The sequence below is a fragment of the Vigna unguiculata genome, chromosome 7 (assembly GCF_004118075.2).
Source record: "Vigna unguiculata cultivar IT97K-499-35 chromosome 7, ASM411807v1, whole genome shotgun sequence".
Lineage (NCBI taxonomy): Eukaryota > Viridiplantae > Streptophyta > Magnoliopsida > Fabales > Fabaceae > Vigna > Vigna unguiculata.
Genome location: NC_040285.1, coordinates 24,469,777 through 24,494,344, shown reverse-complemented (window position 1 = coordinate 24,494,344; position 24,568 = coordinate 24,469,777). Strand labels below are relative to the sequence as shown.

Here is a 24,568-nt window from a genome sequence, read left to right as displayed (position 1 = left end):
TATACATCATATACTTTACATTAACTCCTATATGGTACATTCAAGTAACGGATACAAGTGTTCAAAGCTTCATTATATTTTTTTTTTACAAAATAATTATGCTCAACTATATTTATTGGTCTGAACAATCATATTCAATCCTTAATGAACTCGTAACGTAATTCCAACAAAATGCACTATTTTACAATCACACCATACAATATTTCACATTAAAATATGGATATCAAACAAAATAAAATGTTCATTTTTAATTAATCTTCAAACTCAAAATAATTGGTTTTACTGTTCAAAAAATGATGTCAATTATTGTAAGCAAGTGGCAGCATTCCATACTACATGAGTACAGAACAAATGTCGGACTCCTTAGAGCTATTCCAGCAAAGTCTCGAGGGTTGCAATGCCGATCCTCTGAGACCTTTTATACCGATAACAGTAATGTCCAACGGTGAGTTAGCGCTACCTCATCAATGGTGATACCTCCAATGCCCATAATATTAAGTATAACATCAAACACAAAGAAAAAACATAAATAAATAATTCAAAAGGATAATCGCGACATATTCAAAACAAGATAAATATATTTAACCTTTCTCTAATACCAAAAGTAAACCTAAAGCGAAAAAAGGAATAATGACTAACCCCGCCATTGTAGGGTCGGCTAAAGAGATTGGGAGTCCTAAAACAAACTTAAAAAATGAAGCCTTTTATTTAAAAAAAAAATCGAAATTGTTTTTATGTAAAATTATTTATTAAATTGTCATAATTAATTTCATTTAACATTTCCTTTTCAATAGATAATAAGGCTAATCTGTTTAATCTTTCTTGGGACATTGTTGATTTTAAATAGGTTTTTATTATCCTTAGGTTTGAGAAACTCCTTTCGGTACATTTGAATTGTTAACATTATTATATAAGCTATATATGTCTTTGGAAAAGAATTTATTATTTTTTATATAATTAAGAATATCAACTAGTTTATCATTTTTCACACGTATAATTTTTCTTAAGATATTTAATTCTGAAAATAAATCAAATTCATCCATATCCAACAAATTATCATGTTTTTAAGATTTTTCAAGGTTTAAGCATTTTTCTTTCAAAAATGTATAATCTAGTGACTTGAATTTTTTAACCCTAAATAAAAAACCAAAAATATCTTCATATATATTTTAAATTATTCAAATATACTTTGAAGCTTAGTAATTGTTTTATCTACAATATACAAAAAGTAATCAATTCTAAATTATTCTTGAAGAGATTTTACAATTTCATTATCAATATTTTCATCAAATTGTTTCTTTTTGCGTTTCATACATTTTTCACGAAACTCAGGTTCTATATTCATTTCAAAAAACAATTTCCTTCGAAGAAATCAATGCATTTTCAAATCCATTTTCTCTATACTTTTTCAAAAAATAATTAGATAAATGTTTCATAGAAAAATCAATTTACCTAGAAGTTTCACCATTGTTGTATTCCAAATTTAAACAATAACTACCAAATTATTTTAAAAATATATATTAAATGCGCTTTAAAAATAACAATTGGGCCTTATGTTGAGTTGAGTCTTGATCCGTTAAGAAGGTACACCTGTTTATTGGCCCAAACGGACTTATACTCTGGCACAGAAATTGTTTGAGTTCTTGGCAAATAAAAGTATAAATTTTTCTTAATACTTTAGGAGTTTTTTAAAAGTTACAATGATGTTTTTAGTTTTTAATAAATAATTTAAATTTATGGAAAATTTTGTTAATTTTTTGTTGTTTTTGTTTTGAAAAGTTCTAACAGAAAATATTTTCAAAAAGACCCCTATATAGATAGTACGTACCTATGATGCACAAATACGATATATGTATTGGATACAATACGTATCATATACGTCGATATGTTTATTTTCAAAATAATAGGATATGATATGTGATAGATACGTAGTATATGAATATTGAAAAATATATAATAATTCTTAAAAACATAATAAATATATGATTTTTTTTGTGTGAATCAAAATTAAAATTATATGTACTAAAGTTGTCAACATAAAAATATAAATTATTGTCACCATAGAAGTACCATTACAAGAAAACTCTTAAATAATGACCAATTATAGTAATCAAAAATATGTTAGAGACCAATTTTCTAATTAGAGATCAATTTAGAAACTAATTATTTTGGTACCCAAAACCTAGCAGTTAATGTTAATGACCAATTTAAAAACCAATTCATAATTGAAACTATTTTAATTATCAATTTAGAGACCAATTATAATTTTTTGGAACTATTTTAGTTGTCAATTTGATCACTATATAGTGACTAATTATTTTTTGTCACTAAAATTGATCATTATTCAAATATTTTCTTGTAGTGTACTACAACTTTATAAATTAGATGTTTCATTGATAAATATCGATAAAATATCATAAAGTATCAGACACGATACATATCAGATAAGGATACGTGACCCAAGTTGAAGTATCGGTGCATCAATTACACACTTTATTTAATAACTATCTTTCTTGAAATGTAAATTTGTCTAAATTCCAAACGGATTTGTCTAAACGTAGATAAGATAACTAACCAATCAATTTTGGGTTTGAACTCCCTAACAAGTTCAGGTTTAATTAATTTGCTTTTGAGTCTAATCTTATTATTATTATTATTATCAATAAACCACGAATACTTTGCTTTTCAAAGTTTGAATGAGACGTTATATGAAATTTGTTCATAAAGTTAATTAGTTTACTTTTAATATATGTTTATTTAAATATAATCAATGAATGAGGTACTTTAAGTCATTATATTAAAAAAAACAAAATAGCAATGATATGATAGTGACATAAAATAATAATGAATGATTTGTGGTGTGTTATTACCTTTAATATATAAATAATTTATAATTTTAAAATATAATAAAAGATAAACAAAATGTCAATACGTATACTAAAATGAAAAATCACATATATTGTTATAAATAAAATGAATACATATTAGAGATTCTATGATGTATACGGACTAGAAAGCTTATTATAAAAAGGTTTTTTTTTTTTTTCTTCTAATCACGTCTTTGTCGGCATTGGGTTTGAATTCTGATATTGGGCTGAGGCCATGTCAAGAGAAAGATGCTCCAAAATAGTTGGCGATTGTTATTTACACCTTCCAGATTTCCTAATATACCTTCATTTTATTTTATTTACTAAAACACTCTTTCTTTCTAATGTTGTGTTCACTTTGATAGATTTACTCTTCACTCAAAAGTGAGAGGAATGATTTACAGGTGATGTAATTGTTCACTTCAACATATTTCAGGGAGAGGGAGAGGAAGAAATAAGGGGATTTCTCTATTTTCCAATCTTCTCTTCTATGTCATAATTTGAGAAAGATATCAAATATATTATATTTATGTCCTCAATTTATTTTTAAGTTTAATTCTGATAATAATGTAGAAATATGACTTTTAAAATTATGTTGACAAAAATAATTAATACCAAATTTTTTGAAAAGGTTATAAAAAAAGTTTAAAAATTAATTATTAATTTTAAAATTTTTTATCAATTTTTTTATAAATATTCTTTTAGTAAAATATGTTATTTTTATTTATTCATTTTAATATACTTTCCTAAATTAAATTTATCACATTTAATTATAATTTTAAATTACTTTTAAAATCAATGACAATTTGGTAATCTTATTTTTCTTTTCATTAAATTTAATTTTTAATCTATTACATCCATTATATCACTCACAAATTTTCATAAACTTTATTTTTGAATCTGCTCATTCTCACATCTAAATCTCTTCAAATGAACAATAAATTTTCACCCTCTAATCTATCCAAATTCATCATCTCCTTCTTCCTCTCTCCCTTTCTCTCCCTCCCTCAAATTCATCTTTACAAATGAACACACCATGTACTATTTTCTATAAGTATTAGAAAAAATGTTTGTAATCTCGAAAAATAATAAAATATTTAACACTCAGAAAATAATTTTGCGGAAATATTAGAAGAAATTAATGTTGTACGTAACACCTTTTGAAAGTTAATTTTCAAGAAAGAAATTGGACACGTCAATTTTTAAGTTATCCTTTTATATTTTTTGATTGAATTTAATACTTATAAAAAAATTTACCAAAAATTAAAATTATATGATTAATAACAAATTGATATTGCTGTTAAAATAAAATTATAAAAAAATTTATTACTCTCACAAAAAAAATAAGATTGATGAGTTTCACGTGATCATCTACATCAATTAAGTAGTCATCCTCTTATCATATGCACAGTCTTTTCTTCTTCTTTTTTTTTTATAAAATCGTAAAAGAAATATTTTCTAAAGAATGACGAAGGAAGATTTAGATGAAGATAAAAAAGAAGAAAGTGGGAAATAAAATATATACTGTTCATGTGATCAAGTGGCAATGCACTGAACTCGAGTGTGTCTAAACTGCATGCTCTCATTTATATATACAACATAAAAATCTAATAGCAAACAGCCAAAATCAAATCACAGATTTTCTTTCAATTGTTTTCAGTATATATATCATCATAATGCCTAATGTCTACGCAACACATTACACAATCCGCATAAAACTACAGCTCATATTCACTCATTCTTCTTCGTTCAAGAACGATTTTCGCGTGTTCAAAACACATGCAACCAATCTAAATTTCATAATTATAGGTGGATCCATCTCGTGGACTACGATGATGCCACCTTAATTTATTATGCAGTTCAGAAACTAAAAGTGTATCATCACAATTTTAAGAGCCTAAATTATAAACGTTGATATCGAAACATCAACGACAATTATAATTATAGTTTCAAACTAAAGTGATAATAATTACGTGAGATTGAATTAAACTCAAAATTTTATTTTTAAGATAATAAATTAAAATTTATTGTTTGTGTTGGAAAAATCACACATGTTTCTTATAAAATCACACTACAAGTAGAGATAACAGTACAATCAAGATAAGATTAAAACGTGAAAATTTCAATTTGGAGAAAAATCACAATTAAATATTAAAAATAATATTATGTGAAAATTAATACAATATATAAAACTCCTTGAACCTAAGTACACACTCTCTTCAAAGTTAAAATTTAACCTAAACTTCACAATAATTTATTATAAGAATACAAGAAAAGTCAAATAAACTTAAAGTACTTTAACCTGGGACAAGAAACTCCATGGACCTTAAATTTATTATATAACCATTATCACTCATTCGAGGACATATCCTAGGTGATATGAGACTTACAAGTAGGGATATAAAAAAAATCCGTACCCGCTGATATTCGCGGATAAAATTCGCAACAGGTAGGAAATGAATATTAAAAATGGATACTCGCGGGTAACGGGTATGAATTTTTTATACCCGCATGTTAACGGGGTGGGTACGAGTATCATAGTATCCGTATCCGTGGATACCCGTACTCGCTATACTCTAATTTAAATAAAAAAAATGATTAAAATATTAACACATTGATTTTGAATGGGTTATTTTTTATCAACTTATTTTAAAAAATCTTCATTTGTTTGTAAATCGTTATTCAACACTATTTAAATGGGTTATTTGCATTTTGATTGAAATTTATAAATATTATGCATTGTATTTTTATTTGAATTTATAGTTAAAATTTGTTATTAAATATTAAAATTTTCTTTTTGTAAAAATCTGTGGGTACCCATGGATATTCGTGGATTTTAAAAAAATATGCAGATATCCGCATAACGTATACTCGCACGGATACAGGTACGAGGTGAATATTTATCCAGCGGATAGGGTACAGGCGAGCTATTATCCGTACTCTATCCACCTCGTTGACATCCCTACTTACAAGATGTATTTTCATTAATCCAACAGTTTGTTGGATCTATTGTTTCACCCAATCAAACTGATATTGGACCACCAATTAATATTTAGTCCCTAGAGATATATATGCCTTGATATGAGATGATGTGTTGGAAGTTTTATATTGACCAAAAATAAAATCAATTTACAATGTATAAATGAATACAAATATCACATTATGTAATAAAGTTAAACTTAAAATCTAATTTTTAATCTGATATCAATGTGATGAGTTTGAGATAACTTAAATTTCACTTTTTAATAATTAGATTTATTATTTTCTTTTTAAAATAATAGTACATTGTTGTTTACTCTCTGAGATGGTACACATGGTACCTTGTTCGTGTTGATGCTTTCCAGTTGTCTTGGCAGAGAGAAGCACCTAAATTGAATTACATAGCTTTTAATGGTAAACCTGAGGGCATGATGGGCACCATACTAAAATAAGAACACCCAATTTGTCACAATTGGAAAAGGACACATTTTGTGCATATTTTTTAACGTACAGTTATTCTTTTATCAGATTCTGCATGCTTTGGTGCTTCTTACTTGAATGAGATATCGATGATGTCATTATCCTGCACAATATATAAATTTTTTCCAAAGTGTTATAATCTTTGACATTTGGTGGTAAAATTACAGCTCTAGATACAGAACTGATCAACCGTCTTTAATGCTATTCTTAAAAGAGAAATTTATATTGTTTAGTTTTCTCTCTTTTTTTAAGGATTTATATGCTAAAAATATTTATATACATTCAAAGTGAATGGTAAAAATGGTCAATTTCATATGCATAATGTTGTAGGTCTCGTTTAATTTATGTGAATTTTTCATGAATAATAAAATATATTTAGGTAAGTCAATCGATTAAATCTCTAATTTATGGTGGATCGAATCATATATTTAGGTAAGTCAATCGATTATAATCATTAAGGCGAATTGAGTTGGTCTATTGTTACTTCAATATTTAATTGGATTAAGTTGAGACATTTTAACAACTTATATATTATTTGTTATGAAATTATTATTATTAGATCATTTTAAATATTTATTCTCATGTTTGATATATTGTTTGATATATTGAGTATTTGGTGGATGAAGATTTTTTTTATCGAAAAAAAATAATAATAATAGTAAAGTATTTGGAATGCTTTAACCCATTTTAATGTATACAAAGTTTTTAGAAAACAAAATCTAGCATTACATAATAGAATTTTAGTGCTTTTGTGATATATATATATCTAGAATAAATATATATTAAACATCTTTCATAAGTTAAATATATAGCCAGAGATTATAACATAGAAGTGAGTTTAAATTTCAACGTTATTTGTCATTTTTGTGAAATTTAGTTAAATTTTAAATCCATTTGATAAAACTGTTGAATTTATTATGCAAATAACATTAGTAAACATTTGGTATTTTAATAAATTTAAGATAGAAATTAAAGTATATAAAAAATTTCTCATTGAGTATACCTCGCTCCTCTATCTATATTTCTGAGCATGCAGCAATTTAAGATTCTCGGAGAAAAAAAAAAGTAGGTGCATCTTAATTCTAGGTGTAGGGGTCATGTGCAATCTGCAAAGGAGCATATAAAATTGCTTCCAGTTATAAGTGTTATGATCTGACTCAACAAATAAACAAATGTTACGTGAAATCTACCAAATACTCGCATACTTTTGTGTTATGGTGTATTCCACACTAAAAACACATTTATTTTTTTGTGTTATGGTATATTCTTTAATTAAAATGCAAGTTATTTTTAGATTAAACATGTTTCCAATCATCATGTCATCAATTAATGATTAATACCAAAGGCAATAACTGAAAAACATATTAAATGCAAGTATGATCTAGTGAAGTAGTAGACTCTGCATACTTAATTAAACTCAAACTTCAACTATTTAAACTGAACCCATTTTACGTCATTTGATTAATGCTTTTGTATGAGTTTCATTGCCCTAAACTCAAACATTTATTTATCTTTTTTAAGATAAAAATTGAAAATAAAATTTATATTAATTTATAGATTTATAAAAATATATTAGTCTCTGCACCAAATAGATACGTCCCCGGGTACGGCCTGTTGTTTAATAATGTAACAGCTAACCATTTATTAACATTATCCTCTCTTTTTCTTCACACCCTGCCACTGCAATCACACAGTGGAGAGAATTTCTTTGTTTCCCAACAAGCATATGCTATACCCCAACCATGCAAAAGAGAATATTTAGTACTTTAGAAAAACAAAATTATTTATCTTTATTATATCTTCAAATGGAGTTAAGTTAACTATTTAGAAACCGAGTGCTTTTTTCTATATTTGGAAGTGTTGATAATGCATATTTGTAAGTAATGAGATGTTAAGCAATCAAAATATTCGAGCATTATAAGTAAATAAAGGTTTGGGTTCAGCTTCATTTCAATAGAATATAAAGAGGTTTAAGTAAAGAACAAACACGAAGTCGATCATTTACGTATGTGAGTTCATGCATATATTATTATTATTATTATTATTATTATTATTATTATTATTTTTAGTTTAAGTTATTTCATAGGTTTTTAATAGTTTTCTAATTAAGTCTTTGAACTAGTTCTGACGTTGAAAGTTTTGTAAAGTTTTGTGGGAAGAATGCTTAAAGTTGAATTAACGCGTGCAGATGAAAATAGGGGTTGGATGATCTCATTGAGGATATTAAATCCAAAACTTGTAATGGTGAAAATATTGGCCTAATAAGAATATATGCAAAAGTTACCATACAAAGTTATAAATTAATTAGGTTGCATAGGTGACTTTTTTTTATAATAACCATTAAAAAAATGATGGAGTGCTTAATATCTAAGTTTTTAGAAAAGAGAAAGCTAATTTGTAATAAAAATAAAATTTAAATATGTTTGAGTTCATTATGCTCCTACATGTTTTTAATTTCCTGAAATATATTTATTAAATTTTAAATATCATATATGTTTTTAAATATTTTTAAATAAATAAATAATATTTTAAAATTTTACACTATTTATTTTGATGTATTATGTTTATTTTGTGAAGTTATTTTTGAAAATAAAAGAAGAAATAAAAAATAGAGAAATTGATTACGTGGTTGGAAAGAAAGAAATCCAAGTTGTAACGAACGACAGAATGACCTGTGTCGTCTTACCTTATATAGATACAGGGCTGCAAATTGCAGAGCAGACCTGCAAAACAATAATGACAAAAACATCTTACGCACTACTCGAATTAAGGTGGCTATTGCAGTTCACAGAGGACCAAAATCGTGTCCTCTTTTCCAAGGAAGGAGCCACACATGATTCTATGTGACTTCCAAAAACAGCAAAAGTGATAAAAGAAGAAAACAACGTGTCTGTCTCGTGAATTTCACCATCGCACGTGAAACCCACATGCACTGCTCATGCTTGCCGCCCCTCACTGTTTTCTCTCTTTTCTCCTTCGGATGGATAATCACCATGTTTGGTGAACTTCAGCATCTCCATTAAATACCATATTATTATTATTATTGAATCTGCAAATTCAAATGCAATGCACCAGAAAAAAGATAGAAGGTCCACATGGATGGAGCCAAATCCCCAACCAGGTGAACAAGGGTCCAAGTGGACGTTCCTCATTCACCATGTCTCCTCATATAATCAAAAAATATTCACCTTCCTCCATACTCTCTAATGGACCCCAATTACTCATGTTTTTTTTTTTTTTTCTTTTCTTTTACCAACATTCAACTTATTTTAATTTATTTTATTTTATTTCAAAAGACAACCAAACATCCAATCCCTTGTGGATTATCTCGTTGACCCATAACTAATCCTGTTTCCGTTAATTAACTCCCACTTTTTTGGCGTCCCTTTCCTCTTTCTTTCTTCTAATTTTCTACAAATAAATCTCAAATCCTTTCTATAACCTCTTTAGGTGGTCCCTACACGCAATCTAATTAGTGTTTACATTACTAATTAATGCAATCTAATTGAATCAAAATAAAGGGACCACATGTAAACAAACCAACCCAAGGGTTACCATTTTCTTAAGCCTTTCAATTCTTTAACAAAGCTGCGATTAATTAAACCAATCAGAATTAACCCCAGTCTTTCCAACAACGAAGGCAAGAAAGATTGCACCTTTTGTCAATTTGGAAATTGTTAAAAGCGATCTTCGGGTCATTGACTTTGTTAATCTTTTTTTAACCCTCAATTTATTATTAAGCAGGGATCTGATTTCAGTATTGTTTTTCAAGATTATCTACTTCAAAGAGTGTCATTGCCCAAACAGGTTATAATGATATGGATATGATTCTGTTGGTTGCATTATGGATGCACTCATACACATCCACACTTACCCAATTTTGCTAAGATAATATATACAAAACCACAAAACATGGAAGTTGATACTTTCCTTCTAAGTACACAGAATAGAGACACGCAGACAAACAAATACTCCTCCTATCTTAATGTGGTGTCACAACATGCCAAACCTACCCATCATTGAATAATATTTTTTATGTTGGTTATTGTTTATCAAATTCTACCAAAGTCTATTTAAATTTTTATATTTTAATGGGTTTTAATCAATAATACAGTAACATGTTTTTAGTCATTTTATTACAACAAAAATTAGACGAAAATTTTTAGAGCCTCTTTTTATTAATCTTTAATTATGAAATGGAATTTTAATTTAGTTAATATAACGGAAAAACACTCAAGAGATTAAGTATTTTTAAAAAACAAGAGGAGCGTGTGATCCACTCGCGTAAGAGGAGGGTGACCGTGTGGTTCTGGAAGGGTCCCAGAAACTTAAACCACGACATCTTTGTGACTAAACCATGGTTAGTACTTAGAAACCCCTGAATTTCGCACTCTCTCTTTATGTTTCTGTCTGTCTCATTTGTGTCACTGCTAGACACAGCTTTCGTCTGCATTGCCCCTCTGCAAATCTTTCGCCGCTTTCTGCGTCCATTTGGGTCTTCTGAAATTTTGGGTCTTCTCTTTCTTCGAGCTTAGACACGGTCTCTTAGGCCTGAAAGCTTACTTTTTGATACTACCCAGTGGTTGTGCAGATTGGGAATTATTACTCCCACTCAAATAGTAGTGTTGTTGCATTTGGATTAGGAATACTTCGTTGGTATCTATTCTCGAGGAACTAATGGTTTCCAAAAATTTCGTATCTTTTTGGGTGCCCGTTTGAGAAGATTTCACTGGGTTTCATCCTGAAATTATTGGGGTTACATGGGTTTCCCTGATCTTAGCCGACAATCGGTGTCACTATTGTCGATGGAACTCAACTGGGTGGTTGTATTTGCCAATCTGAATGCTGCTGATTAGGGGAAAAATAAAAAGAAAGAAAAGAACCCAAATAGTTCGAGTCTTTTAAAGTCCCTTACTATACTTTGCAAGGTTTGTTCATGATATATACTTATATACATACATTGAAGTTGTTTAAGTATTTTTTTGACTGATGCTGTTTTATTAATTTAATTATGTATTTAAGTCTTGTTTCTCCCTGATAAGGACTTGAGATATTAAAATAAAAGGGTTTTAGTTTTGTAAATTATTGCTACTGTGATGTAATGTTAATGTAAGCTTGTTTCTTTTCCTTTTATAATCATGCCATAGTAAGAGTAGGGTGGCTGACGTCAGGTTTCTTTTATGTCTTCCAACCTCATTTGGATTCCAAAGGTTTCCCAGTTAATATACCAGAGTATGTTGGAAGCAACATTGGGGGGTCTGAGTGCCTTAATTTTGATTTAAGGCCTTTCTGAGTTTTGGTACTTTGGTTCCGCGGATCGATTGATTCATCATCATCGTCGTCGTCATGCCTTTGTACGAGTTATACCGTCTGGCTAGAGAGAAGCTTGGTACAGAGAATAACAGCACACGTGCATCTGATCAATGTTCCTCGTAAGTTCATTAGCACAGGCTGTTGCAAGCCTTTCATTTATGTGTTTGAATTTGACTTTTATCGTTTTGTTTATCCTTTCATCTTAACTCTGTTTTTGTTTTTTGGTTTGAAATTGGATTGTAGACCTGAGAATGATTTTTTTGAGCTAGTTTGGGAGAATGGTCAGATTTCTAGCCAGGGTCAGTCTAGTAAAGTTAGAAGGAGCCCATCTTGCAGGAGTTTGCCATCTCACTGCTTACCATCTCACAGTCCCAAGGGTAGAGACAAAGATGTAGGATATGGTGCCAACAGGATGGGAAAATTTAGAGATTTAGACTCTGGTTTGAATGAAATTTCAATGTCGGTGCCGTCCCGTGAAGTTGATTTCTGTCAAGATGAAGATGTGTTACCTTGGTTTGATGATTACACAACAATGGATGGTTCATTGCAACATGACTATGGTTCTGATTTCCTTCCTGCCCCAACTAGCTTTACCCTATTGGATAAAAAAAGTAATAGCAATATGGCTTTGAGGGATTCTCATAAAACTTCTGAAGAACAAGGGAATGTTTTCAAGGATTCTTCAGCTGAGCAAATTGGAACTGCCGAACCCAAAGCTAGCACCAGTCAGTTATACCCTCCGTCATTGCATCATTGTCAAACATCTTTTGTATCTTCAAGATCCAGAACATCAGATGTAACTGAAAATAACAATACTAGTAATGGAAACCAGGATGCCACTTATGGCGAAATTACCAATTTTCTATCTTCCTCAAGTGATTTTTCTAGCCCAAAGGGGAAGAAGCAAGAGCCACCTCTGCCTGGCAATGGTTCCAGTTCCACCGTAATGAATTTCTCCCATTTCGCTAGGCCTGCCGCAATGGTAAGAGCTAATCTTCAGAACATTGGCTTGAAGTCTGGTTTGTCTTCAGCAAGATCAGACAGTATGGAAATTAAGAATAAAGATGCAGCGGCAACTAGCAGCAATCCTCCTGAATCAATTGTTGTTGATTCAAGTGGTGAATGTCCAAAGGAACTGACCATGCGCTCTCAGCAGGTTGTGGATCAATCCAAGACTGATTTGAACACTTCACTGTCCAAAGCTGTTGAACAGAAGTCAGTGCTTTCTAAGCAGTCAGAGACTGCTTGTAATGAGAGTTCCACTAAGATTGACCAAATTGCAGATCAAGTTCTTGGTGACAGTGGTGCTAAAGGGCAGACAACTGCTGAAAAAAGTATGGAGGCAGCAGTAGCCTCTTCCTCTGTTTGCTCTGGCAATGGTGCTGACAGAGGTTCAGATGAGCCAAATAAAAATTTGAAGCGAAAAAGAAAAGACACCGATGATTCTGAGTGCCATAGTGAAGTGAGTTAAAGTCTTGTATATACAGTGTTTTATGTGTTTAATTGTTACCTTACATATCTTATAATTCCCCTCCAATAATCAAGAAGACATTTTACATGAAGGATGCTGAAGAAGAATCAGGGGGTGTTAAAAAGGCAGCTGGAGGGCGTGGAGGTACAGGTTCCAAGAGAACCCGTGCAGCTGAAGTGCATAATCTATCCGAAAGGGTTAGCAAGACCTACTGTGCAGTATTAATTATAAAACACATTTTCCCTCTAATATCAGTTTATGATATTTCTGATTGTAATTTGTGCCTACAGAGGCGAAGGGACAGAATCAACGAGAAGATGCGTGCGTTGCAAGAACTCATTCCAAATTGCAATAAGGTTGGTTTGGATTTATCTGTTCTTTCATTTTTTAAGACACCTGAAAAACTTTGTTAGATATTGGAATGAGGAAGATTTATCAAATCATCAGAAGTTACAACCTAATATCCATAAAACCAACCTGAAGTTAAGCATTTTGTTTACAGGATTTGAATCCTCCATTTGAATATGAACTGTTATCTTTCATTAACTATATTGGTTGTAAAAGTCGGAGAAGTTCATAAGAGACTACTTTGGTTTTTCTGACTTCATATCTATTATAATAGGTGGATAAAGCCTCAATGCTAGACGAGGCAATTGAGTATCTTAAAACACTTCAGCTCCAAGTTCAAGTAATGTCTCTAGCCCTCTGGCTTTGGTTAAAATTTTCTGATGATAAATGCTATACTTGTGGTGAGAGATTGATTCCTATCTTCTTTTGCAGATTATGTCAATGGGAGCTGGTTTATATATGCCTCCAATGATGTTACCTGCAGGAATGCAGCACATGCATGCACCACATCTGGCTCCATTTTCACCTATGAGTGTTGGCATGCATATGGGATATGGTATGGGTTATGGGGTGGGAATGCCTGACATGAATGGTGGACCTTCAAGATTCCCTATGATTCAGGTGCCCCAAATGCAAGGAAGTCATATCCCTGTGGCCCATATGTCTGGACCTACTGCTTTACATGGGATGGCCGGATCAAATCTTTCAGGGCTCGGGCTTCCTGGACAAGGACATCCCATGCCAATGCCGCGGCCTACCGTGCTACCTTTTTCAGGAGGACCTGTCATGAATTCATCAGCTCTGGGACTACATGCCTGTGGATCATCAGGACTTGTTGGAACCGTGGATTCAGCTTCTGCATCTGGCTTAAAGGATCAAATGTCAAATGGTGTCCCACTAGTTAAGCAAAGCTCTGGTGGCCGTGACTCAACAAGTCAGAGGCCTACACAGGTATGTTTACGGACAGATTTGTAGAGCTTTTATATAAATGTATCTCAGCACAAACAATTTACTTCGTTGATTTAATTGTAACAGTCATGCATGAAAGTAATAGCAATAGCATGACATAGTATTCAGTTGTGAAGTATAATTGCAAATATTATTGAATCATTCTGAAAAAGTTTGCCAAATCTCTTATGCACTTGCTTCCCTGGACAGAATTAAAAAGTGAAAAGCCTATTGCATTGTGTTTCTAGTCATTCTAGGTCACCTGAAATAACCATTCTTATCTAATGAATTGTTCTAGTTATTTGATTGATATTACTTCTAGAAGAAGGTGCACCACCACCAGATGTCAACTTTGACAAGTATAGATTGTATGGTTTGAATGAACATTTTCTATTTTAGAAACTGAAAGAAACATGTAAAAAGGTAAAGGTCGAAATAAAAAGTAATTATGTGGTTTTCTAGCACAAGTATTAGTGCATCCCTGTCCCCATGATTAATTTTCATTTTAATGAAAATATTCTGCTTCCATTCTTTTACTCATCTCTTCATGTCTGTGTTCTCCGATTTTGTTATGCTAGAGTGAAAGCATCTGTTGTTGGATTTGAGCAATCTGCTTTGGTTCATAATAGCGGTCATACCTCTGAGGCTAATGACAATGGAGCTCTTAATCCTTGTCCCAGCAGATAACGTTATGTCTGGTAAATCTTTTGAATATCTATCACTATGCGCATACACGTGCACAAAGGCACAGACTGACTAACTGTTGAGTTGTTCTTGCAGGTTATGATCCATAATAATACCGTGCCTGATTGAAGTTTTAGAAAATGTGAGTCTTAATCTTCCCGCAGATTACCATACAGGATACTTCAGAGTCATTGAGGTTAACCCCATTACAATAACTACTGACTGAATCCTAATTTCCGGACTTACGAAATTGCACGGATTTTGTAATATCTTAAGAGGTGCAACTCATTTGTACATCCATTTAGCAACCTGTTCAATCAATTGGCGTAGAAATTTGATATATTATTACAAATATGTATTCAAGTGTTTGATCATATCTATCATAGCGATTCTTTGGTTTAATGAAATAATAGATTTTTTTTCTTTGCCTTTGGCATCTAATTTCTCACCCTCCTAGCCCTGCAAAATTAATGAAAATGGGTACAGTAGGAGCACTAAGATGTAGATTACTGTTCTAGTGCTTCTAAGTATTTCAGCAGTTCGTAAAGATTTATTTGAAAATTTATATTGGTAGATTGGTTGGTCTCCGATCATATTCATTTGTTATCTAGCATACCAGTTACCATCGACGGTGGAGAAGCATATATTTTTAATACATCATCGTAGTGAAGGAGAAACTGATTATGATTCCGAAAGCACCTTGAAACAGTTTTGTAATAAACAATCAATACTAGATCATTATGAGGTCTTTTTACAAAACGTACAAACATGTAAACTTTACACAATAAGTTAAAATTGCTTTCCTCGTTTATCAGCTGCAAACAAAAACACAATGCAAACTATCCAAAAGAATAATACAGAACAAAACAATCAAATTTTACACCATTGCCTAATCACGGCCTAGATCATCTTCTATATACACTACACTCTGCACACCTTTTGGCATTCAAACAAATTCAAGTGAAAATTACGATGTATAAAAACCAACTTATACGCTATAATGCTATGCACCACGATAATGAAAAATAAAGCAAATACGTAAATGCTGCAAACTTGTTCACTCAGTTCCATTATTTGACTTTAATGTCGCCCTTGGCCTCCGAGGAAAGGTTCTTGGAGGAAGGAGATTTGCCAGTGATAGCTTTCTTTGCTTTCACCAGTGACTGTTTAACCTTTGATATAATGTTATTTGATTGCTTTTGAGCTGGCTTGGCTGGAGTTTCTTTTGGAAGGTCCTTGGATGTTTTTATTGCGTCACTTTGCTTGGTGACTTGAACCTCAGTTTTCTCAGGCTCCACAGTTTGTTCTTTCTCTAACTTGTTGACTCCAGGTTCAACATATTCTTCTTCTTTTTCTTCAAATTTGGATGCCAAGGTTTCTCTAACAGGTTCACTTACAGCTCTAGAGATTTCTTCTACCTTTGCGTCACTGTTCCCTTCCTTCTTGTCATCAACTACTGAGCCATCATCATCACCTCTTACATCCTCCTCCTTCACACTCTCTGCTACTTCAGTTGTTGCTGTCTTTGCCTCATTCTGTTCCTCAACCTTTCTGCTTTCAGCCTCTTCCTCTGTTGAAGATCCAGTGACAGCATTAGGTGCTTCAGGTTCCTTTTTGTCATCATCATTTGCGGCAACGGCAACCTTTTCTTCCACATCAGCTGGAATAGAATACTCCCTTTCTTCTTTTAAGATAGCTTCAGCTCCCTGATCAACTGAGGCTGGTTCTGGACTTTTTACGATGCTAGCCACTTCATTTGGTACCCCTTCAATCGCATCAGTAATGCTTGACTCTTTACTGTTGTCCTCTTCAATAACCTTTTCTGCTACTTCAGGAGAAGGTTCCACAATATTTGCTTGAGGTTCTTCATTTGATGAAACTTGTGGAGCATTTTCAGTGTGGCCAGTTTCCTCCTCTTTGTCAGTTTTCACAATATTTGCTTGAGGTTCTTTATTGTCATCCTCTTCAACAACCTTTTCTGCTACTACAGGAGAAGGTTCCACAGTATTTGCTTGAGGTTCTTCATTAGATGATACTTGTGTTGCATTTTCAGTGTGGCTAGTTTCCTCCTCTTTTTCAGTTTTCACAATATTTGCTTGAGGTTCTTTATTGTCATCCTCTTCAACAACCTTTTCTGCTACTACAAGAGAAGGTTCCACAATATTTGCTTGAGGTTCTTCATTCGATGAAACTTGTGCAGCATTTTCAATGTGGCTAGTTTCCTCCTCTTTTTCAGTTTTCTCTTCCTTGATCGTGTCATCTGAAGTTCCTTCACTCTTGGGGATCTGAAGCACAATTTCAGGAGAAGGTTCCACAAGATTTGCTAAAGGTTCCTCATGTGATGAGACTTGTGCTGCATTTCCAGTGAGTCCAGTTTCCTCCTCTTTGTCAGTTTTCTCTTCCTTGACCGTGTCATCTGAAGTTCCTTCACTCTTGGAACTCCCAAGCACAGCTTCAGGAGAAGGTTCCACAATATTTGATTGAGGTTCCTCATTTGCTGAAACCTGTGCAGCATTTACAGTGAGGGTAGTTTCCTCCTCTTTGTCAGCTTTCTCTTCCTTGATCAGGTCATCTGATGTTCCTTCAGTCTTGGCTGTCTCAATCACAATTTCCTTCTCAGTCTCCACATCCTTAAAATCTTCCGCAACTTCCTCATTTGCTTGTAATTGTTCTCTTGACGTCTCCTCCACTTCAATTGACAGAGGCTCTGGTTTCTCTATTTTTTCAGGAACTGCGTCTGACTCTGAGTTGCCAGTCTCTTTCACCTTCTCAGCACTGCCTTGTTGCTCCGCATTTTCAGCTTCTTCTTCGGGAACAGCTGTCTTAGGCTGCTCTTCTTCCTCTAGTTTTTCTGGTTCAGTTTGACTTTCATCAACTTTCGCAGCCACCGGCTCTGCTTTCTCTGTTTCACTGTGGCTTTCATCAACTTTAGCGGCCGATGGCTCTGCTTTCTCTGTCTCAAAGTTGTTAGTCTCTTTCAACACCTCTGCCTCAAAATCTAGTTCTCTTGTTTTTTCCTCCATGGCATCACTTTTTTCTGCTGATTGTTCAGGAATTGCAGATGTATCTGGTTTCTCCTCTTCCCTTGGTTCCAATGATTGCTTCTCTGGTTCTTTCTGGTTTCCATTCACTTCAGTAACCACAGGTTCTGCATCCACTGTTACCGTGGCTCCCGTTTCAAAGTTATTGATCTCTTCCACTACATCTTCTGAGGGTCCCGTTGCTTTTCCCTCTACGGTATCACTCGGTTTCTCTTCGGCATCAGCTGTTTGTTCAGGTACTGCAATTGTGCTTGGTTGCTCAGCCTCATGCAATTCTTTTTCTGCTTCTTCTGTTTTTTCTCCCACTTGTACAGCTTCAGGCACAACCTTGTCTTCCAAAACTTGAGCCTCTTTCACCAGCTCTCCTTCTGATTCTGCCGGAGGATTAGTGTCGTCTGTCTTGGGTTGCGCTTGTTTCTCCTCATCTGTTTCCACAGATTCATTTTCTAGTTGCTGTGCTGGTGTTTCTTCCACACTGGGTTCTGTGGATGGTGCCACAACTGGCTGGGAATTGGCTGCATCGTGAACTGGTTCAATATCACTGATAGTGTCCGAGGCCGGAACCACTTCCTTCTCCTCCTTTAGTTTATCTTCGGCGGCAATAGTTGCATCTGATGGCAGTGAATTTTCAGTGCTTTCTACTGCAATAGCAGGCTCAACCTGGTGATCAACATCTTCTGTTGCAGTTGGTGTTGAACTTTGTGCATCCTCAACCTTGTCATGGTTCAGACCATCTTCAGCAGAAGCCTCTAGAGCTGGGGAATCGTCAGATTTTTCTACCTCAACTGAAGCAAGCTCTGCCGTCACCTTATCTTCTGTCTTATTTGAAGAAGTGTCCTCAGGCTTCTCATGCTTGACTTCATCTTCATTGGCTAAAGAAGCAATCATTTGTGCAATGCCTTCGTCCTTTTCCTTCTTCACGTATTGCTGTACAATAAAGATGAAAAGACATTGATGATTAAATTACGAGTTCCAACCAACCGAAGGTACTCTTAAGCATTAACAAACAATGAATGTAAGAACAAATAACAAAGTATGAACAAGTAAGAATTTAAACTAGTTGGGGAAGTAAGAAAGCGTGACACAAAAATAACAGCTTTTTCCATCATCTTCAACCAACATCATAGACCTTAAACGGAAACTGACATGAAGTATATGATAAGACCATTGGCATGTCTTTGGCTGCTGCTGCTCTTCTGTTTAATATATATTTATAATTTGCAAGTTCGAAAAAAAAAATACTACCTTGATTTGCACTAAATGCACATCTACAGGACACAACTTTTTCTGAGATGCAATGGCAACAATGGCGGTACCTTGATCTGCCATTTCCTTATCGAAAGGTATCTACTTATCTTGCATTGCAATCAATGATGGAAAAAGTGGGGAGGCACGTTGCAAAAGTTTTTTAGCTACACACAATTTTATTATGTTTGATACTCTTTCATTTTTGTCTTGACCACCTTACTTTCCTTTGTATAAATAAAGATGTTGGATTGACAATTTCTTATGTACAAAATAACCTTGAATAACGTCCTCAGTTGTTTAAAGAAATACCATAACTTTAGGCTATATATTATCAAAACTTTCTTAATATTTACAATGTGCAACATTGACTTTAATTATTTACATGTCAGACATATTACTAAGGAAATATTATTCACAAAAGTTTACGACATTTGGGTCTCAAACTTCCATTAGTTTAATATTACGAAAACTCTAAAACTTTTATATATAAGAAAAATTGTTAGCAGAACTATAAATTTAGTTTAAGCAAAACAAATTAAGTAGAAATATAATTTTTTGGCCTCACTAATTTTCTAGATCCGGGTTTGATAGATTACAGGTATATTTTCTAGAAAAGATGTTGATCAAATTCATTTTTGCAAAATTTGAAGGTATGCACCTTCACAAGACCACTTGAATTAAAAAAAAATAACAACAAATACATGAATAATTTTATAGAAACAAAATATTTTCTTTGAAAGCTACTATGCAAATCCTTAATAATTAATTACGATTGGAGATGAAAAAAGAGTTGAACAAAGAAGTGACAAAGCAGAACAAACTTTTTCACTGTTCTCCATGTTTGTGAATGCTGTGATGAAAACAAACTCATGCGTATAGCAAAGAAATCACAAAATTTGCTCACAGTTTAGCAACTGAGTAAAGAATCATAAAAGAACATATATGAAAGGTTGAGTAGCAGAAAAAGAAGTTGAAGACGATGATAGTGAGAAAATAGAAATGAACAGACCTGATCAGTAGCAGATGCAGCAGTCTCAGTAGCCATGATCACCTTCAGAGTGTTTGGAGAAGTTGAGGTAGAGAAAGAGATAAAGAAAGTGTATGTGGTGAGAGGAATAATTTGGTTGGCAACAACTCCAGGAAAAGAAGGAAAGCTAGTTGAACTTTAGGAAGAAGAAGAAGTAGTTTTCCACAGAAAAAAGCAGAAACATAGATGTTTGACAGACTGTATCACATGAGCTGGTAAGGTGGTCTCAATGATTTAGGAGGATTAGGATTAAGGTGCCACTAAAGTTTTCCCATTAAAAACAAAAAAGTATAAAATAAAAAAAGTTGATCACATAGCTGTGAGCTGTGGCAAAGTAACTAGCTTTATTGGGGACCAGATCAGTGGCATTTAACCTCTCAACATGTTTGGGCCCTCTCCTCAACCCTTGTGCTTATTAAGATTCCTGTACGTCATTAACCTTAATTAAATTCAACAAATTACGGAAACCATAAATCAACACACTCATATATCAGGCCAAAAAACTTAGGATCCACTAGCCAGTACCAACTTATAATATTATGCAACTTGTTTCTTTTAGATTAAACTTCCTTTTTTGTCAGTTTTGTTCAACCAATTTCTCTTAATCATTCATAATTGTATACAAACAAACAATGATTAAGAGAAATTATAATATACAAATTTAAATAGTTGTCACCTTGAAATTTTCTAAATAGTTATGTTCACTTTCGATACCATTCTACCTTGTTTTTATATGTATGTATAAGTAAAACTGTCATACTAATTCGCTTAAAAAATGATGAAATAGATAAGCACATGATTTGAGGTCGTGTTTTGTTCTACGTTAGGATGATAAATTTGTTTAAGTTTTCAAACTTGGATTAAGACGTAGCACTTGGATGAAAATGATGCTGCCTCATGTCACTTTATTGGTGTTCGCATGTTATGCATCATAGGGTATACCCCCCTATTCCCCCTCTTTTGGTTCGAATTTCTTTATTAATATTATATTACTTTGATGAATGAATTGTTGCATCCAACATGATATATGTTTTTGGTTCTTTGAGGCTTAACCTAATAATCTTTTGAATCTGAAAAGGAAAATGAGTATTGTGAAGTGACAAGAATGATGAGTGATTAGTGATGACAGCTGCCACAACCCTGTTTTTAAAGATAGAAGAGATTTTGTTGAAAAAATTATGAGTTCTCAATTCCACAAAGATGCAAAGAAGCCCACCTTCTTTAGCTATTGAGCTGGTTCTCTTTCACATGTCCCCCCATCTTTGGAATCTTCCATTTCTGAACTCGGTCGGTGTAAGAGTGAAGGTGGTCCTTCACCACTTATAAGCCTGTAATTTTCTTGAAATAATTACAAAGAGAGAAAAATAAATAAAAAATTGCTTACAGAGAAGGAAGGAAGGATGTTGTTTTTTCTGTGTCCAGGTTAACTATAGCGGACATCATGGGCAGGAACATTCATGCCTGAAAGGTATTGATTAGGTGGAAATTTATACAGAGACCCAACTTGACCATTAATTGTCTCCAAAAGAAAAAACGACTCTTCCACACAGAAAAGGAAATTAACAATTCGTTTAAACTAGACAAGATTCATGTTTGGCCTTTCATTTCAGTTTATAATGTTTTTTCGTTTTGATATTTTCGGCATCTACAAGTCACATCTTCGTTTTTTCTTCTTAAAAAAATGTTAATGGATTTAATCTAAGTGATTTATAGGGTAGACTCATTCACAAGGGATTCATATACTGTTATAGTTAAGGAAAACTTTATTATGTGTTACTATTTGTCTGTGATCACAAGTTTGTGTTTGTTCGTAAAACTAAAACTAAAACTTTACACCACCAAATAATTAAACTTTTCTCCTTTTTTCCATTGAGAATGCCAACGAGTGTAGTATATATGAAGTTGACGACGGATATTGGTGGAGCAGAAGTTAAGAAAACGATGTTACAGAAGTAGGTTATTAGGGCATTGTGGTGGTGGAGTTTGGTGAAGTGAAGATGTTACTTCTTAAGGTTCTTCTGGATCCACAGCTTTGAGAAGCAACTTAAGTAGATATTGCTTTTAATGGCTGATAATTATTAAGATTGTGCCATGATGTGTTTTTAGGTAAATTGAGAAGCTAGTTAATGGTTTATCGATGTTAGTGGCAGTGTAGGAGATTGGTGAGTTTTCGTTTTCTTTGTTACATTTTATAAAATTGTTTATGATAGGTTGCATCTTGCATGCATATGTTTGTGTAGAGAGAAGAATGATTGACCTTTGTCTTGTTGCGCAGCCCATTACAATTGTGCATGATGTCAGCTACAACACCCAACAGGCTGCATTAAATCATATTCTTGCTCTATCTCCAAACACAGACCACATCTTTTGTATTGTCGACCCAACTTCAGATATTATTTGTGACTTGCCATTTTCATTTTTTTTTTTTAAGTTTTATATGATAGGGAGCTTTGAGTTTGGGTCCATATGGTTATTTGTTCAGTTTAGATCATATATAAATTGTCGAGATCATGTTACGTAGTTGCTTTTGTTTTCTGATAAGTACATGTAGTTAAATGTTTCAAATATTATTTTTCTATCGAAAAATGAAAATCTTATCTCAGTAATTTATGTTTAGTTTTAGTGCAATTTTTTGTAACATAGATGATTAAAATATATTTTAATTGTAATTATAAGAAAAGACCACACATAAAAATCTAACCCTTTTGTCCTTTATATTTATCCTTTTTCCTATGATTTAAGGTTTGAGCTTTACATTTATCAGGTATCATTTGTGTGTGAAGAATGATGATTTATGCTACTGGAAGTTCCATGTTAACTAAATATAAGTTTAATTTATAATATATATTTGGAAGTAAACTTTATCTTTCAAGTTGAATTTTTTATACTTGATTTAGGCTTAAAGTCACTTCTTAATTAACATGATATCATAATAATGGGTTACAGTATATTCTTACGAAATTTGTTATTTGTTGGATCTATTGTTTCATCTGCTATCGGACTGTCAGTGGACCATCCCAAAATGTCTAGCCACACACTCAAGATGTATATGTCTCGACATGAGGGGTGTGTTGGAAGTCCTAGATCTTTATAATATATAAGTGTGTGCAAACTTCACTTTACAATCTAGTTTTGTGGGATCAAGTTAGGTTTAAAGTTCATTTCTTAATATGGTATCAAAGTCATGAATTATAGTTTATTCTAGTCAAATAATATTGCATTACTATCTATAGTAGCCCAAAGAACATAGGATTTCCTAAATGGCGGGTGGGTGCCTATAGCCTATTCTGCCTTAAAAAACCTTTAAGAGACTTGCTTGCAAAATTGTAATCCAAAATTCCCTTTCTTCTTATAAGAAGCCCTAAAACTTTGGCTCCAATAATATCCAACAGAGCAACAATAATCAAAACAAAAATAAACCATATTAAAGCATAGGTGACTCCATTACTATCAGCTTATTCTCTCAAATTTTGGTCAAAACACACTAAACAAAATTAAAAAATTATCAACTAGAATGTGAAATCATGGGATCAACTTATTTGTCGCCAAAGAACATAGTTAAAACTAGAACACCAAAGCATAAATAAAATTTTGCCAAAAACTTGAAGATGAACCATGACAATTCAAAGGGCATATGATAAGGTCAAGAGTCAATGAATAAAAGAAAAAATATTTTCAAACTCATGATACAAGAAGCTAAAAGTCCTTGGAACATTAAGATCATAATTTATAGTTCACTTTTAGCATAATTTTCAAATAGTAAGTTCGCTAGGAAAACCTTTTATTGAGTTTTTGCGAATTGTACTTATTGTTGGGCGACTTTTCTCGTTGAGTGAATCATCTTTCACTGGGTCACAAGGTGCGTTTCAATTTCTATTTTTATTTTCTTAAGTTGGTTGTCAGGCCTTTATATTTGGGCTTATCTTTAAAGTCTTATGGAAGTCTATTTATACATGTTTTCAAAACCTTTGTGACCATTTTGGTCATTAACGAAATTGTTTATTTCAGAGAGGGTTCTTAGATTAGAACTTTAGATTCTTATGAGAGATTAAGATCTTTGTGGCGAATCTACTTTAGACTTATCAATCTTGAATTAGATTGTAGCGTCTTGACTTATCTATCTTTGATTGTGGTGTTTACCCTTTGACTTTGATTCTTATCA

General features: G+C 32.7%; 2 protein-coding genes across 5 annotated transcripts; one reads left to right on the top strand and one right to left on the bottom strand.

The window, feature by feature from the left end:
- Positions 1-10,703: 10,703 nt before the first annotated feature.
- LOC114192043 (transcription factor PIF3-like) lies at positions 10,704-15,526 on the top strand. 4 transcript variants are annotated; one of them, XR_003606054.1, is made up of 9 exons: positions 10,704-11,254; positions 11,474-11,758; positions 11,883-13,101; positions 13,188-13,307; positions 13,401-13,466; positions 13,733-13,798; positions 13,891-14,409; positions 14,985-15,104; positions 15,187-15,526. XR_003606054.1 is itself a non-coding variant. In XM_028081597.1 (8 exons), exons 2-8 carry the CDS (start codon positions 11,673-11,675, stop codon positions 15,091-15,093), a joined length of 2,172 nt encoding a protein of 723 aa, XP_027937398.1. In that variant the 5' UTR covers positions 10,704-11,254; positions 11,537-11,672; the 3' UTR covers positions 15,094-15,104. The 4 variants fall into 4 exon arrangements, 1 of the variants encoding a protein (XP_027937398.1); XR_003606053.1 differs by having other exon boundaries at positions 10,705-11,254; positions 11,537-11,758; XR_003606055.1 differs by having other exon boundaries at positions 10,707-11,254; positions 11,537-11,758; positions 13,203-13,307; positions 15,187-15,515.
- A 273-nt stretch (positions 15,527-15,799) lies between these two features.
- On the bottom strand, positions 15,800-20,693 carry LOC114191921 (titin). Its single transcript, XM_028081376.1, has 2 exons — positions 20,389-20,693; positions 15,800-19,058 (listed from the first exon to the last, which is right to left on the bottom strand). The coding sequence occupies exons 1-2, from the start codon at positions 20,422-20,424 to the stop codon at positions 16,161-16,163; spliced, it is 2,934 nt and encodes a 977-aa protein (XP_027937177.1). The 5' UTR covers positions 20,425-20,693; the 3' UTR covers positions 15,800-16,160.
- Between the last annotated feature and the right edge of the window lie 3,875 nt (positions 20,694-24,568).

Excerpts from the sequence above, each read along its gene's own strand:
- LOC114192043 (XM_028081597.1), top strand. The coding sequence starts at position 11,673 with ATGCCTTTGTACGAGTTATACCGTCTGGCTAGAGAGAAGCTTGGTACA. Across the intron at positions 11,759-11,882 it reads GCATCTGATCAATGTTCCTC|ACCTGAGAATGATTTTTTTG; the intron begins GTAAGTTCATTA and ends ATTGGATTGTAG. Across the intron at positions 13,102-13,202 it reads ATTCTGAGTGCCATAGTGAA|GATGCTGAAGAAGAATCAGG; the intron begins GTGAGTTAAAGT and ends TTTTACATGAAG.
- LOC114191921 (XM_028081376.1), bottom strand. The coding sequence starts at position 20,424 with ATGGCTACTGAGACTGCTGCATCTGCTACTGATCAG. Across the intron at positions 19,059-20,388 it reads CTGCATCTGCTACTGATCAG|CAATACGTGAAGAAGGAAAA; the intron begins GTCTGTTCATTT and ends TTTATTGTACAG.